Consider the following 12,879-nt stretch of genomic DNA (forward strand, 5'->3'; position numbering starts at 1 on the left):
GCATTTCAGCAACAGAATGTGTTCAATGTATTTAATGCTCTAAACGGATGAAATGAAAGAGAGTAAAGAACGCAGTTCGCCAGAAAGGACGTTAAGGCACATCGCTGCCATTCCTTCAATACGTAAAAGCACCCTAGTATCGAGAAGTATGACTATATCACCAGGTTCCAACATGTGCTTGTAACGCGACATCTCTTCGTGGTTCACACTGTGTTCATCCTGCACATCGAAGATAAGGAGAACTGCGCAACAGTTTAGCATAAACTCCAATCCAAAAGGCAGACTTACATTGCTTTCAAGCGGATAGCATCCCCTTCCATGGATAAGAGCTTTACTTTTTTAACTGTACTCACTGTTCGAGTGCAACGTTAGGGCTTCCCTCACATGTTCGTAACCGATTCATGTCAAGGGAACCAATGATTTGGGTCCCACTGCCGCGCGCTCTTCACATATTTGAGTTTCCATCAGGATCAGCTGCAGGCATATGGCATTATTATGCACCACCTGGCAGTGAGGCTAGGAGGGAGATAGATGGGGAAGACGTAAGAACGATGACGAAGGAAGTGGCAATGCGAAAGCAACATATCCGCAGACTGAGGAATGAGAACGTTTTTGCTCCAGCCGTCATTGGTAGGATCCATCTGGAAAACTAAAAGAAAGGTCGGCAAGTTGTCAACTCGAGTTCAAAGCAACCGTTGTGTTCGAAATGCCTCGTTTAAATTGGCGGAGCGAAGCGGGTGGTTTACCCAGGATGAATCATTAGGAGTGCGAGGGCTCGTGATTTGGGTGAAGCAGCCTATGTGTGCTCAAAGCAGTTGTTATCGGGCAGCACCTCCATGGGCCTGAATACCGGGATCTCAAACTGTAGAGATCCGTGGGAGTATTGTCTCAACCAAGATCGAGACCAGAACGAGGGGCTCCGAACCTTTTATGGTCCTTCGAGTCCTGAAGTCCACAGGTATCCCAAGGGCCTTCCACACTGTCCCCAGCGACGTTTGCTTCCGAGTCGGGTCTCAATTGTACTGTAAAGGACAAGAGTGCTCGTTCATCTACCAATAAAACCCAATTAATTCAATGGCGTATTTTGCTCAGTTTCTTAAGCCACCAACTGTATCGATAAAGGCCAATACTGATCCCGCTGCAGAATTTGATGCTTCGTGGTACGCGGTGAAGGTTTGTGAGCCACCTTCAACGCGTTCCTATATACTTAGTAACCCATCATTGCGGTTAGAGCACTCTGGAGTTTCCGGACGAGAGACAACTCGCTCGAGGAATCACATCCACAAATGTTGTTGAGCACTTGAACGCCATGGTGAACTTATTGATCTACGAGTCTTCGGAGGGTGACGAGGGGTGAGCAAGCCAGGAGTTATTTCGCGACTCTTCTCATAACTAGTCACACGCGACTGCGCAGATCAGCAGGGGGATGCATGGAGTATTTACTCAAGAATGGCAAGCAGTGACCATCTGGGTTTTAAGTGAGACTTTCTCATCTTGCAGCCGTGCTCGTTCAGACGTTCTAGGAACACTTGTTCGCTTAAGCGAGATCGACCGTCCCTTTGGCATTCAGGCTGAGGTATTAAGAGTCATCACGAAACTTGTCTCGGCTCTCGATGAGCGATTTCTAGTTCACTCGGCAGTCCATAAAGCCGTCATTCGCCTCCTTAGAACCTCCGTGGGCGAGGAACTTGATCATGTTGATGGTGCACGGCCAATGGGTGCCGCCAGCATTTCCGTACGTGCTGAACCATCGGACTATGAGTATGAACGTTCGTGCACGTCTTGTCCTCGTTATTCCCATTTTTGATTGCCCATTGTTCAGTTGCCGAATTACTCTGCACACTTTGCAATCGGATACGATCTTACCGGGACCTCCTTCTCATTTTTCTGCATGACAAGAACTGGTATCAACCTTCATCGCTTCCCGCCATGTATGATGACGGTGAGGAGGAGGAAGCAGTCTCTGCATCGGATATCTCCCAATCGGTCTTCGAATTACAAGGCTCGCAGGGTCGATCCATTTCACCCACGCCTTCCGCGGGTTCAGTTAGCACCATCACCACTGCGCGACAAACCGTAGCGTCTGCGAAGAAAGCAGAGTATGAATTTCTTATCTTCAATTACCTTCTCCGTTTTGTTCATCGCGAAGGGCGAATCGGAGATCTTGCACGAGGTGGGATCCTTTCCCTCGTCACTGTAGCGATGTACTCGGGGGATAACAACACCGGAGAGACGCAGACCCCAACTGCAAGTTTCTTGCGGACGGACGGTATCTCAGTGGATCCTGTCGCGGAGGCTGCACTTGCATTAGCTGAGTACATCCTGGACGGGGACTTCCCCCAGGTTCTTTGCGCCGGGATTGGAGCTGTCTACTCAGCTCTACCGACCAAACTCACGATAAGATGGAAGTCACCAACGAGCGATAATGGTGGTGGCATGACTCTTGGTGGAGCGATTGACCAGGATGGTGGGGCCGACCCTGGCCTGGGACTGGACGATGAAGTCATTCCAGGCGCTGTGGATTCGACGGATCCAAGTTTCATGTCCCTTCTAAAGCATTTTCTACATCTCTTGGAGTTCATGCAGGATCTTCTAATACAAATTACCCTCGTTGCAAGTTCTTCTGAACTGGACACGGAATACACATCGCCCTCATCGCTGGTGGCGCTTACCCTTTCGCATACAGTCCTTGATACCTTTAGAACGACTTTTCTCAAGAACGTACTATATCCCTCCATCCTGGAATGCTCGGGGAAGATGGAAGCGCAGTTGCTGTGATGACATATATTGACGAAATGCTCCGCCTAACGAAGTCTGAGAGGAACGTTTCAGATCTCATCATTGTCTTTCTTATGAGCAAGGATGATGATACGGGGGATACGCTGCATTCAAACACAGTGGCGAGAGCAGAACGGGAACGGCGATCCCGCAAGAAGAAAAACCGCAAGACCACAGCTCTGGTGTTACTGGAACACCATCAACAGCAGCGTCTTGTCTCCCAGCAACATTACGACATACTCACAACATCTCTGGGTCGATTTACTCTTAAGGACTTGTTAATTGATAACATACAGTCAGCGAATAGGCACTCGGCTTGTACGGCTCTCCGACTTCTTCGTTCACTGTGCACAGATCATTGCCATCTCACCTCGACTATAGACGGATTAGGACTCTTCATTGTGAACAGTCAGGAGGATGCCACCAACTTCCAAGCCAGGCACCAAGCATCAACCAGTGGGCCTGCAATGGATTTGGTGCGCGAAGAAGATGAATCGGAAGAGTTTGTGTATCCGGGAGTAACGCCTGAAGAGACGAAAAAAGTCAAGCCGCTACTTTATGCCCCGTTCGAAAAGGAGAACTTCATCACTTCTTCTGAGCATGCACGAGAAATAGAGCTATACGATCGCCTTATCTCGCGTATCGTTCCAGCTGATTCCAACATGTCTGATTCCCTTTTGGGGATGTCATCTTCTGTCTCATATAGCAACTATCTTGGTGACGCAGTCACCCTCGTTTCCCGGACTCCTTGCTATACTCTTCCCACTTCCTCGGTGGCAGATCCTCCACCCGTACGTCAATATTCCTTATCACTGCCTCATCGTTTGTCCCCGTTGGATGCCCTCCTGCAGACTTTGCTGCAATCCTTGCGGCTTTTTTTCGTTAATTCACCTCAGATAAACGTTGAGCTCACTGGTGTGCTGAGTGCCATCTGTGCATGCCCTTATAGAGACATGGGAGGGTGGCTCAGCATGGGAGTTAATGACGATGCCTGGGGCGATGTGGATTGGGAAGGGAAGGGTGTGATGGGGAGGCCAGAGGACGATGAAGACGAGCGCGAAGGAGACGATAGGTCAATCGACTTCAGGATCGATATTCTCCTGCGCTCTGGCGTCAAGACAGCCTTGTCCCCATTGAGGCCAAAGCCACGAACTGTTATGCCAGTCCTGTATTCTGTGCTTTCAGGACTAGTTTCTCAACTTGATCGTTATCGGCGCTCTGTCACCGATTTCGACAAGTTTTTGGAGGAACGAAGACAAGGTCTCTTATTTTTCACCGATAACATCACTGATGCTATCAACTTGAACATGATCATGGCAGCAGATGAGCAGGCCCTAGGTCGGAGCGGCACCAAACGCGGCGATGGGAGGAATGCCACCGCAGCTGTCCCGACTCCACCACCAAATACCCCCGCGAGATCAAATGTACTCGCTAAGGGTTTCGCATCATTGACTGGGATATTTAGCCCCTCGTCAAGAAAATCATCCATCAAGTCCATTCCTCCATCAACGCCAGCGAAAAGCAAATCAGCCCCCATCGTACCACAAACCCCAGAATATTCGGGGTCAACAAGTAGGGATTTTCCAACTAGCCCATTCACCCCTCACTACAAGCACACGAGGGGAATCACTGTTGAAGGGATTGTTGCCCCTGCACCCACCGAGGGGCCGTGGTCCCCGCAATCCCGAACGACGAAGGCCAAGACGAAAGCTCCAGAGTACAACCCTTTTGCACCATCTTCACTCGACTTTTCTTATGGACTAAGTAATGAAGCTAGTTTTGAGGATGTCTTCACTGCGCCTGCTTCACGGTCCCCGGACGTGAACGAAGCGAACGGTATTGCACCTCTGGATCCTGAACAGGCACTCGCAAAGCGAGCAAGTGCTGCTCGGCTAAACCTATCCCAACTTCTCGACAACGTAGTGGTCTTAGAGGAGAGCGTGAAGGAGCTAGCGGCTATCTTACAAGTTAGGAGAAGCTTGGGAATTGATGCACTAGTTTATGCATAAACAATTGGCAGGAAGGACGAATTATATTATATTGGATGAGGAGGCTGGAGACCACCACTGTTTGAAGCTAGTGTAGGGATTAATGTGGGCTATGCTCTTAAAATCGGCGCGTCGGGCTCGCAGGGAAGAAATTGTAGCCAAAATAGAAGTCCCCAGTGCCTCATGGACATTAATGTGGTTGGCAGGAGTGTCCCGAAGGCGAAAAAATGGTTCTAAAGCACTGAACCAATCCCTAAGAATCAATAGGCAGGTGACCAGCCTCTCTTTAAGGGGAAGAGAAAGAATCAAGAGAGGTGCAGATTGGTCACTAAACTTCCGTTGGCCAACTCCATTGCAATTCAGAACATCAAAATCTAATCACGTGTCTATCGGAAGCGCCGAGAATTGAGCTGACCGAAAGCAGACCCAAGGTTGCAACACTCTCGCCCTCGGCACTGGGCCGCCGTATAAATCACTACAGGGTTTTCCTACCCTGTCTTGAAAGAGCTGCGGATGTCGCACCTCCTTTGTCATTTCCGCCCGCATGTACGACTTGTTTGGGCGCATTCCTTCGTTTGAGGTCTTACCGCAGTTCTTGTCATAGGCGCGACCCGCTTCAAGCACACTCTTGGCAGGATGCTCAAGGCCGATGACTGCTTCATTAATTAGTCAATTCACATTTCGAGCGTACTCTCCATTCTTTCGAGTATGTCTTTGGCTATTTAGGTTATGCCTGCGCTATGGTTTATGGTGTATCCTGCATGCCTTGCTGACGGACATGTATTGTAGCCTCAATACAGGTCATCATTTTTTCCCTCCACGGATGAACGGAAGGCTCTACCATCGATTCCTTGTGGCTTACACCTTCGCATTGACCCAGTACACTCGATATCACGGACACACTCAAGATTTCTCTCTTTGAACCCTTTCAATCGTGGCCTTGGACCAACCCCGCCATTTCCGAAGCTTGCCCATATTGCGCGCCTTGAAGCTGAGGCCAATACGAACCCACAGGATTTAAGCAAACAAGTGGCCCTGTGGAATGAGTTTATCAGATATCCCGCCGGCCAGAAGCGCATTATTAGCCGATACGAGCGTCTCGTAGAGTTTGACAAGCACTCTCCACTAATTCGCTCCCCTCAAATTTTCCAAATTTACCTTCGCGCTCTGCTTGCAACTGACCAAACCAGTTCAATTGACCCCGCAGTCCGACATCGGGATGTGATCCTAGCCCTCCCACAGCCAGAGCGGCAGTCCGAACCAGAGCCACTTACGGAATCCCAAACAATAGCAAAAGAACTGCTTGCTACCGCCACTAGTAAGCCCAAGGAGAACTGGCTGACCCAAGCCAAAACTCGTCTTTCCCCCGCTCCTGCACCAGCCCCAACTGGTGCTTGGGATGATCCAGCGTCCATATCTGCAGGTGACAAAGGTAATCCGGTGCATGTCATTGTCGAGGAATGTACGCCCTCTTCAGTTCATTTAGACCCATGTTGAGGGCTTACGTGTTTTCAGCGAGGGGTAGCGGCCTTGCAAAAGGTCTCAAATTTGTATTCCTAACGTTTTTATACGCGTTCATCGCTTTGACCATCCTTTCGTTGGTGTTGGAGAACACCGGGATTGCTCGCACGAACAACCCCTCACCCAAGAGTATGGAGTTCGAGGCACCCGTCGGGGGAAGGTCTACAAATTTTCCGATGTACATGGTGTTGATGAGGCTAAAGAGGTAATATACTGATGGTCCTGCAAATTCGAATTGAACTGATTCTGGCGACACAGGAACTGATGGAAATCGTGCAATTTCTGAAGGATCCCAGCGCTTTCAGCACCCTTGGCGGCCGTCTCCCGAAAGGAGTGCTCCTAACAGGGCCTCCCGGCACGGGAAAGACACTCCTGGCCAGGGCTGTTGCTGGGGAGGCAGGTGTTGTGAGTGGTTAAATCAGCGCGCTCGAATAGAGCATTGCTGACGTGGTTTCGATGCACAGCCGTTTCTGTTCGCTTCCGGGTTCGTAAGACATGCTCAATATATGTAGACAATGGCTTACGTGCTTTAGATCGGAGTTTGATGAGATGTACGTCGGAGTTGGCGCACGCAGAATACGAGAGTTGTTCGCAGCGGCCAGAAAGAAGCAACCGGCCATTATCTTCATTGACGAGTTAGATGCTATCGGAGGCAGAAGAAGTTCCCGCGATAATGTGAGTTCGTTTTGTGAAGCGATCTTCACAGGCTCATTCATTATTCCCAAATTTTGCAGCTATACATTAAACAAGTTAGCTCAACCACGAAACATCCGATTCTGACCTTGACTATCCCCGCGTAGACATTGAATCAGCTTCTCGTTGAATTGGATGGATTTAGCACAACAGGTGGGTACCCTGTCAGTATGCCCAGTTCTTACTAACATTGTTCAACGTAGACGGAGTTATTATTCTTGCAGCAACTAATTTCCCCGAAGCCCTTGATAAGTGGGTTGATTTTGATATTCCGAATTTTGATGTTTCAACTTCCATACCGCACGCAGGGCCCTCGTTCGACCTGGGCGATTTGACAAGACTGTTTCCGTGCCTCTTCCTGATATTCGAGGCAGGATAGAGATTCTCAGACATCACATGCGCTCCGTGCTTTCGTCCCCAGGTTTGTGATCATGCCGATTTCCGTGCACATGTTTTCAACTTTCGCCATTGTGGCTCCTTCAGAGGTGGACGTGAATGTCCTAGCCCGCGGTACCCCAGGCTTCTCTGGCGCAGAGCTAGAAAACATGATCAACCAGGTATGATCCATGCACTGCGAGTTCTGTGCATCTGTTGACAGCCGACCTCATCATTAGGCAGCGATCAGAGCTGCAAGGAACAAGTCCCCAGCGATTACACTCAATGATTTTGAGTGGGCCAAAGTATGCGACATCGAACACGAAACCTGCATCAAATTGTCGCTAACATTGATATGTAGGACAAGATTCTCATGGGTGCTGAACGCGTCAGTGCGTACATTCCTGAGGATGTCAAGCGCTCGACCGCAGTGCACGAAGGGGGCCATGCCCTAGTAGCGCTCTATACCCCCGGATCAATGCCTTTGCATAAGGTGACCTGTATGCCACGAGGTCACGCCTTAGGAATAGTAGGCACTTGTCCTGGTATCAAGCCGACTGCCTAACCTCATGGCTGTTTCTACCATAAGACCCAACGACTCCCTCTGAACGATCGACATTCAGTAACATGGTTGGAATACATGGCAGATATCGATGTTTCCATGGGCGGCCGAATGGCTGAAGAGCTTGGTACATCCATTTCTACCTCCTGGGCCGCAGTTCCTTCACCCTCTTCCGCGTAGTGTACGGGAAGGAGAATGTTTCAAGTGGGGCCTCGTCTGATTTACGGCAGGCCACTAGCATTGCCAATTCCATGATACAGGTTCGTCGTTGCTGTTTTGATGCATCTCTGCCAAACTGGTGTAACCGTTGAATCTGTGCAGAATTGGGGTTACTCGAATAAGGTTGGTTTGGCATATTATGATGTGAAGGACAACAGTATCAGCACTCAGAAGAGGCATGAAATTGAATCCGAGGTTGACCAGTAAGTGTGGTAAATCTGGGCGAGACAAGTTGACGTTCGTATGCATGCTTGCATTCAGCATGTTGAGTGAGTCAGCGGCTCGAGTCTACAAGCTCTTAGAAGAACACAGGGACGAGTTGATGTTGGCAAGTGCAATTGATTGAATCTCCCCCCGGTGAAATTAACCCTCTTCTTCCCAGCTCACTGATGCACTTGTGGAGTATGAGACGCTAGACGCGAACGTTGGTATCCTGCAGCAGACCTGTGTACTCATTCTAACACTTCTCGCTTCGTTTCCTAGGAGGTCCGACGCGTGATCGGAGGATCGAAGATACGGGACGGTCAAATGGCCGTCCCAACATCGCCTCCGGATACGTCGACGGGGTTACCATCAAAAGACAATGATTTAGGTGTTTCGTTACCTTCCCCACCGACGTCAAGGCCGGATGTGCGTCCTCCACTGCCACATCCGGAACCTGCGCCTGCGAAGGAGTCATAGCATTGGTTAGCATACGATATTTGCAACTAGCATCTTGGGACAGGTATTCTAGACTTTGGTCGAGCATTTGTAAGACGACATTGCACGGATGGAATCATACATGATCAACAAAGACTACAGGCGAGTCCAGGACGACTTGGAAATCGGATGCGCTGGGGCTCCAACACCGATTTGCCCATGTTAACATCCCGAAGTGCCCTTGACTGTGGCATCTAGCAGTATTCACATCATCTCGAAACTCAAACTTCTGCACGTGTGGCCGGCGGGGAGATTTAGCCAGTAGAAATTCCATGCAGACCTGTAGCTGAGGCCTGAGAGCAAGATACAAGGGAGGAGCATACAACCGTCTTCGCATCGAGCCTGAGTGTCCTTTAGCAAGCGCGTCCAAGGCACCTGCGTATCTCAACAACAGTGAAAACCCATACAATCCAGGAAAAATACAACATGCCGATCATCCTAATACTCAGAATTGGTGATTCAGGCTCTCGGGGTCAACAACACGCTCATTCTGATCGGAGTCTACAGGCTGAACGCCGCCCGATACGTCATCTCCATGGGTATTTTTGCGGGATTTTGATGATCCACTCTTCTTCTTTCTTCTCGACTCGGTCATGGCGTCTTCCGATCGCGCAAATCTATCCTTTTTCTTCGACTTTTTCGGCGAGGGTTCTGCCGCATATGCGTCTTCAAAGTTTGCAGGATAGTGCCATCTTCCACCAGACCGACCCGATGCAGACTCCTGAGAAGCAGTATTGATGCTACCTGTTGACGGGTTCTGGGTCTGTCTGTGGTATTCTTCATCTTCGGGCCTCCACAGTTCCGGTGTACGGTTCCCAAGGTCTTGGTCACGAGGGACATCTGGAATTTGACCTTCGTCGACAGGTCGGTTCTCGTAACGGTTCTCGGGATCTTGTTCGTAGCGGTGGCGCCATTCGGAACGCTTGATATTGCGCTCGATCTTTGTGGTGTCTACAAGGCCGTATCGAATGGCCCATTTGGGAGTGCGTGCGTGGGTTTTATTATTTCGGATGTTCTGAATGAGACGTTAGATAAAATTAACACTGCACGGGAACAAGGAAGGGAGAACCAGGCTGCGTACTTGGATGTAGAAATTATGGATGTGACCTTAATTGGAAATGGGATCAGCATGTGGCGCCCGACGATAGGGATCACAGAGAACGAACCTGGAATGTATCCTGCGATAGTAAGTGGTACGTTGATCCAGAAGTCACGACCAAAACCGAAGCGCGCCGCCACAGCTGCAAAGACAGCAAATGAGAAAGCACCCAAATTAAACCGATAAGGCATACCAGGGGTGGCAGCAGTGTGCCCAGAAGGAAGATGAAGAAATTCCATCCATGCGATTTCCGTTTCTGCACGGGCATGGCGTCGAAAAGGAGATTCGAGAGTAGCAGTGGGGGCCGTGTAAGCAGCCATTAGTCTTTATATTGCAACTGTGCCGTGTTTTGCGGGAGTTCGGCCTCTCACCTTATAGACATCACGGGTCAGACTATTATGAGCCTTCGGCATCTTGGTAAGGAGTTATTGAGATTGGAGGGCTTCACCCGTCGACTAAGCGCCTAACTTTTTCAGTTGTTGACGGCTCTGCCTCATCCACTGATGAAGATGCGATTGCTGTATCGGCCGTGGCGCTTGCCGAGCACAGCACGTGCAAGGCTGTTCCTCCAAGGTTTAAGCTGACGAACTGGGTTGCACCGAGGCACCCGTTAACGTCCTCCTTCTCCCTTCACCTCCCCTTCGTACGATCATGCCTGATTTGACACCATTCCTCGGTAAGCTATGATATTGTGCTGAAGCACCTGAAGAAGCCTGACTTTGACCTCTTTCCCAGGCACGTCAGCCCGTAAGTTAATTTGAGTCCTTTGGCACCAGCCAATGTTGACAGCGCCCATCCCTTCGACACATAGAGAAGGGCTTCATGGGCACTGGTACGCTTTTCCAATGCACTTAACAACCCCTGGTGCTGATGGCATTCTACATGTCCAGTGGTGATTCAAGCTGTCGTTGTGCTGACGATGGTAGGGATAACATTTGGTCTTGTGGAATCCCATGTCAGCACGACAAGTAATGCCAACGTGGGTTTTGTCGTAGTGAGCTTCTCCGGAGAGTCATCTCACTCAGATTGTCACTTCAGCTCCGAACACTCCCATGTTACTTTGCATTATTCATACTAGCGCGTAAGTGATATGAAGGACCCGAGTATAGAATCCTTCCACGGGGCCTTACTCTTTAGAACTCTTCCACCTTGTCTTGACCTTTGATGCGGTATGTTCCACGTTGCTGACATCAATTCCTACCTGTATGCTTACCATCATGATGCTCTACTTAACAGTTAAGACTTCGTAACATAATACAAGTCATTGGGTTGCTTCTTTTCCAAGGCGCCATAACGATCTTTGCTGGTATCCAGATTGAACAAGTCTGTCCCTGTGAATGAGCAAGTCTGCTTTTCCCTCACCTTCACATTATCGCTAGACGCATACGGCTCTCGTAACGAATCCAGGTGCTAATTGTCAGCAGTACTACGTGGTATGTGCATCAGCGCCACTTGGAGATTGGCGTTCCCTCACCCCAATCGCGCAGACGTGCTCAGGCCCCGGATCTCTCTGGTCTGTTCTCGCCCCATTCCAAGTAGTGACACCAGTAATCTCCGGAGGTAAGACAATAACTCACGTGTTTGCCATCGATGGACGCAAAGAACATTGACGTTCAGCTAACAGTCTCGTTCATCATCTTGTGTTACTTCGCGTGGAAACTGTACCACGAGTTTGGTTGGGCCGTTTTTCGCATGGTAGGAGCCGACCCACAACTCAAGAACATGTTCCGATACTACCAAATTATGATTGTCCTTCTGAAGGTTCGCCAAGCCACCTTGACATATCTAGGGACCACATAATAAACTAAATTATACTCTTGCCCGCATTCATTATGCAGTTCGACTACTTTGCCTTCATCGGCGTGACAATGCAACTGCTCATTCTCGTTGTGACACATAATTCTGCTCAATTCGTCCTCACGATCATCGCCTTGCCGGTTGTCTTCGTTCTGCTGCTCGCCTGTGGCGTGGCAGTAACAAAGGAGATCAAATGGCTGATGTTGATATCGATGGCCCTCATGCTAACATCAGAGGCGTATTTCATCTATAAATTTACTAGACTCTTCGAACCACAAACAAAGGGCGAGTATGTCACCACACGGAAAACCTTGGGAGTGTTCCGTGAGTGTTAGGTTTGCTTGCCCAAGTCAACGGTCAACTTGAACAAGCTTTTGGTTCTTTCAGTTGGAGCAGCATTCCTCCTCCTTCTCTCTACCTTCTGCGTGAGCATCAAGTGCTTCCGTGACTTCAACAAAGGCCTGAAGAGTGGGAAAATTCGTGGTCCGTTTCTCATTGATAGCTCCTACATCCTTTCGACTGTACTCACATACCTTGCCAGAGCCCACCTCATTACCCCGATGGAGCCAGCGAAGGCCGGAGTATCGTGACACAAAGCCTCTGACATTAGGATACACAGACAATATTGATCCGATGGAAGGCGGGGAGCCTCTGAGGGAAAGGATTTCGATCGAATGATCTCTTATTGTTCTTATGCCCCTTTGTAAGAGTTTTGTGATGCTTTCCATCTCATCCTCGCTATTCCCCGTGTTTTCGTAGATGGGTCAATATTTAGCCTAGTGGTGACATTTGGCACGTAGTATACTTTTGTACTTGTCCCCATATTCATATTCGGCTTCGCTTAGTACTAGGTTGGCCTCTTTGATTACTTGTACATTCCATGATATATACTTTAAATATGAAGACATTACTAGCCGGCTTCATGAATAACTGGTGGACGCCGCTTGTCGTGGCAAGAGCCCGCTACTCTTCCCACCTTCTGTTTTTCGTCATCACATTGCATCATATCCTGCCTTTGCTTACCACCATTCTTTGTTATTGGGGATTTTCCATTTTAGTTTCATGCACGGCTATTGCCGATCATCCAGCTAATGTCTTTGCGCCAACACCTGTTACACCACCTGTGTTATCATCTGTAACTTCATATG

At 49.3% G+C, this 12,879-nt stretch overlaps 4 protein-coding genes across 4 annotated transcripts; 3 read left to right on the top strand and 1 right to left on the bottom strand.

Annotated features, from left to right (window-relative positions):
• The first annotated feature begins 715 nt into the window (after positions 1–715).
• EI90DRAFT_3063360 (Retinoic acid induced 16-like protein-domain-containing protein) lies at positions 716–4,932 on the top strand. Its single transcript, XM_039060726.1, has 6 exons — positions 716–1,173; positions 1,232–1,353; positions 1,415–1,452; positions 1,515–1,769; positions 1,823–2,721; positions 2,814–4,932. The coding sequence occupies exons 1-6, from the start codon at positions 1,075–1,077 to the stop codon at positions 4,785–4,787; spliced, it is 3,387 nt and encodes a 1,128-aa protein (XP_038914714.1). The 5' UTR covers positions 716–1,074; the 3' UTR covers positions 4,788–4,932.
• A 483-nt stretch (positions 4,933–5,415) lies between these two features.
• EI90DRAFT_3146048 (uncharacterized protein) lies at positions 5,416–9,033 on the top strand (the record flags this gene model as incomplete). Its single annotated transcript, XM_039065369.1, has 20 exons — positions 5,416–5,472; positions 5,733–6,228; positions 6,282–6,436; positions 6,546–6,692; positions 6,752–6,771; positions 6,821–6,962; positions 7,022–7,036; positions 7,088–7,133; positions 7,184–7,232; positions 7,289–7,401; positions 7,464–7,537; positions 7,595–7,660; positions 7,717–7,884; positions 7,945–8,044; positions 8,098–8,177; positions 8,239–8,339; positions 8,398–8,422; positions 8,519–8,560; positions 8,620–8,659; positions 8,861–9,033. The coding sequence occupies 20 exons, from the start codon at positions 5,416–5,418 to the stop codon at positions 9,031–9,033; spliced, it is 2,109 nt and encodes a 702-aa protein (XP_038914715.1).
• On the bottom strand, positions 8,792–10,241 carry EI90DRAFT_3063364 (uncharacterized protein). Its single transcript, XM_039060727.1, has 4 exons — positions 10,127–10,241; positions 10,002–10,076; positions 9,917–9,942; positions 8,792–9,850 (listed from the first exon to the last, which is right to left on the bottom strand). Exons 1-4 carry the CDS (start codon positions 10,200–10,202, stop codon positions 9,281–9,283), a joined length of 747 nt encoding a protein of 248 aa, XP_038914716.1. The 5' UTR covers positions 10,203–10,241; the 3' UTR covers positions 8,792–9,280.
• Positions 10,242–10,756: 515 nt separating this feature from the next.
• On the top strand, positions 10,757–12,409 carry EI90DRAFT_3146049 (uncharacterized protein; the record flags this gene model as incomplete). The annotated part of the gene is made up of 11 exons (XM_039065370.1): positions 10,757–10,766; positions 10,825–10,913; positions 10,973–11,015; positions 11,072–11,103; positions 11,171–11,257; positions 11,314–11,367; positions 11,422–11,494; positions 11,559–11,695; positions 11,773–12,055; positions 12,119–12,214; positions 12,351–12,409. The coding sequence occupies 11 exons, from the start codon at positions 10,757–10,759 to the stop codon at positions 12,407–12,409; spliced, it is 963 nt and encodes a 320-aa protein (XP_038914717.1).
• Positions 12,410–12,879: the final 470 nt, after the last annotated feature.

The sequence above is a fragment of the Cantharellus anzutake genome (assembly GCF_015039405.1).
Source record: "Cantharellus anzutake strain C23 chromosome Unknown EI90scaffold_32, whole genome shotgun sequence".
NCBI lineage: Eukaryota > Fungi > Basidiomycota > Agaricomycetes > Cantharellales > Hydnaceae > Cantharellus > Cantharellus anzutake.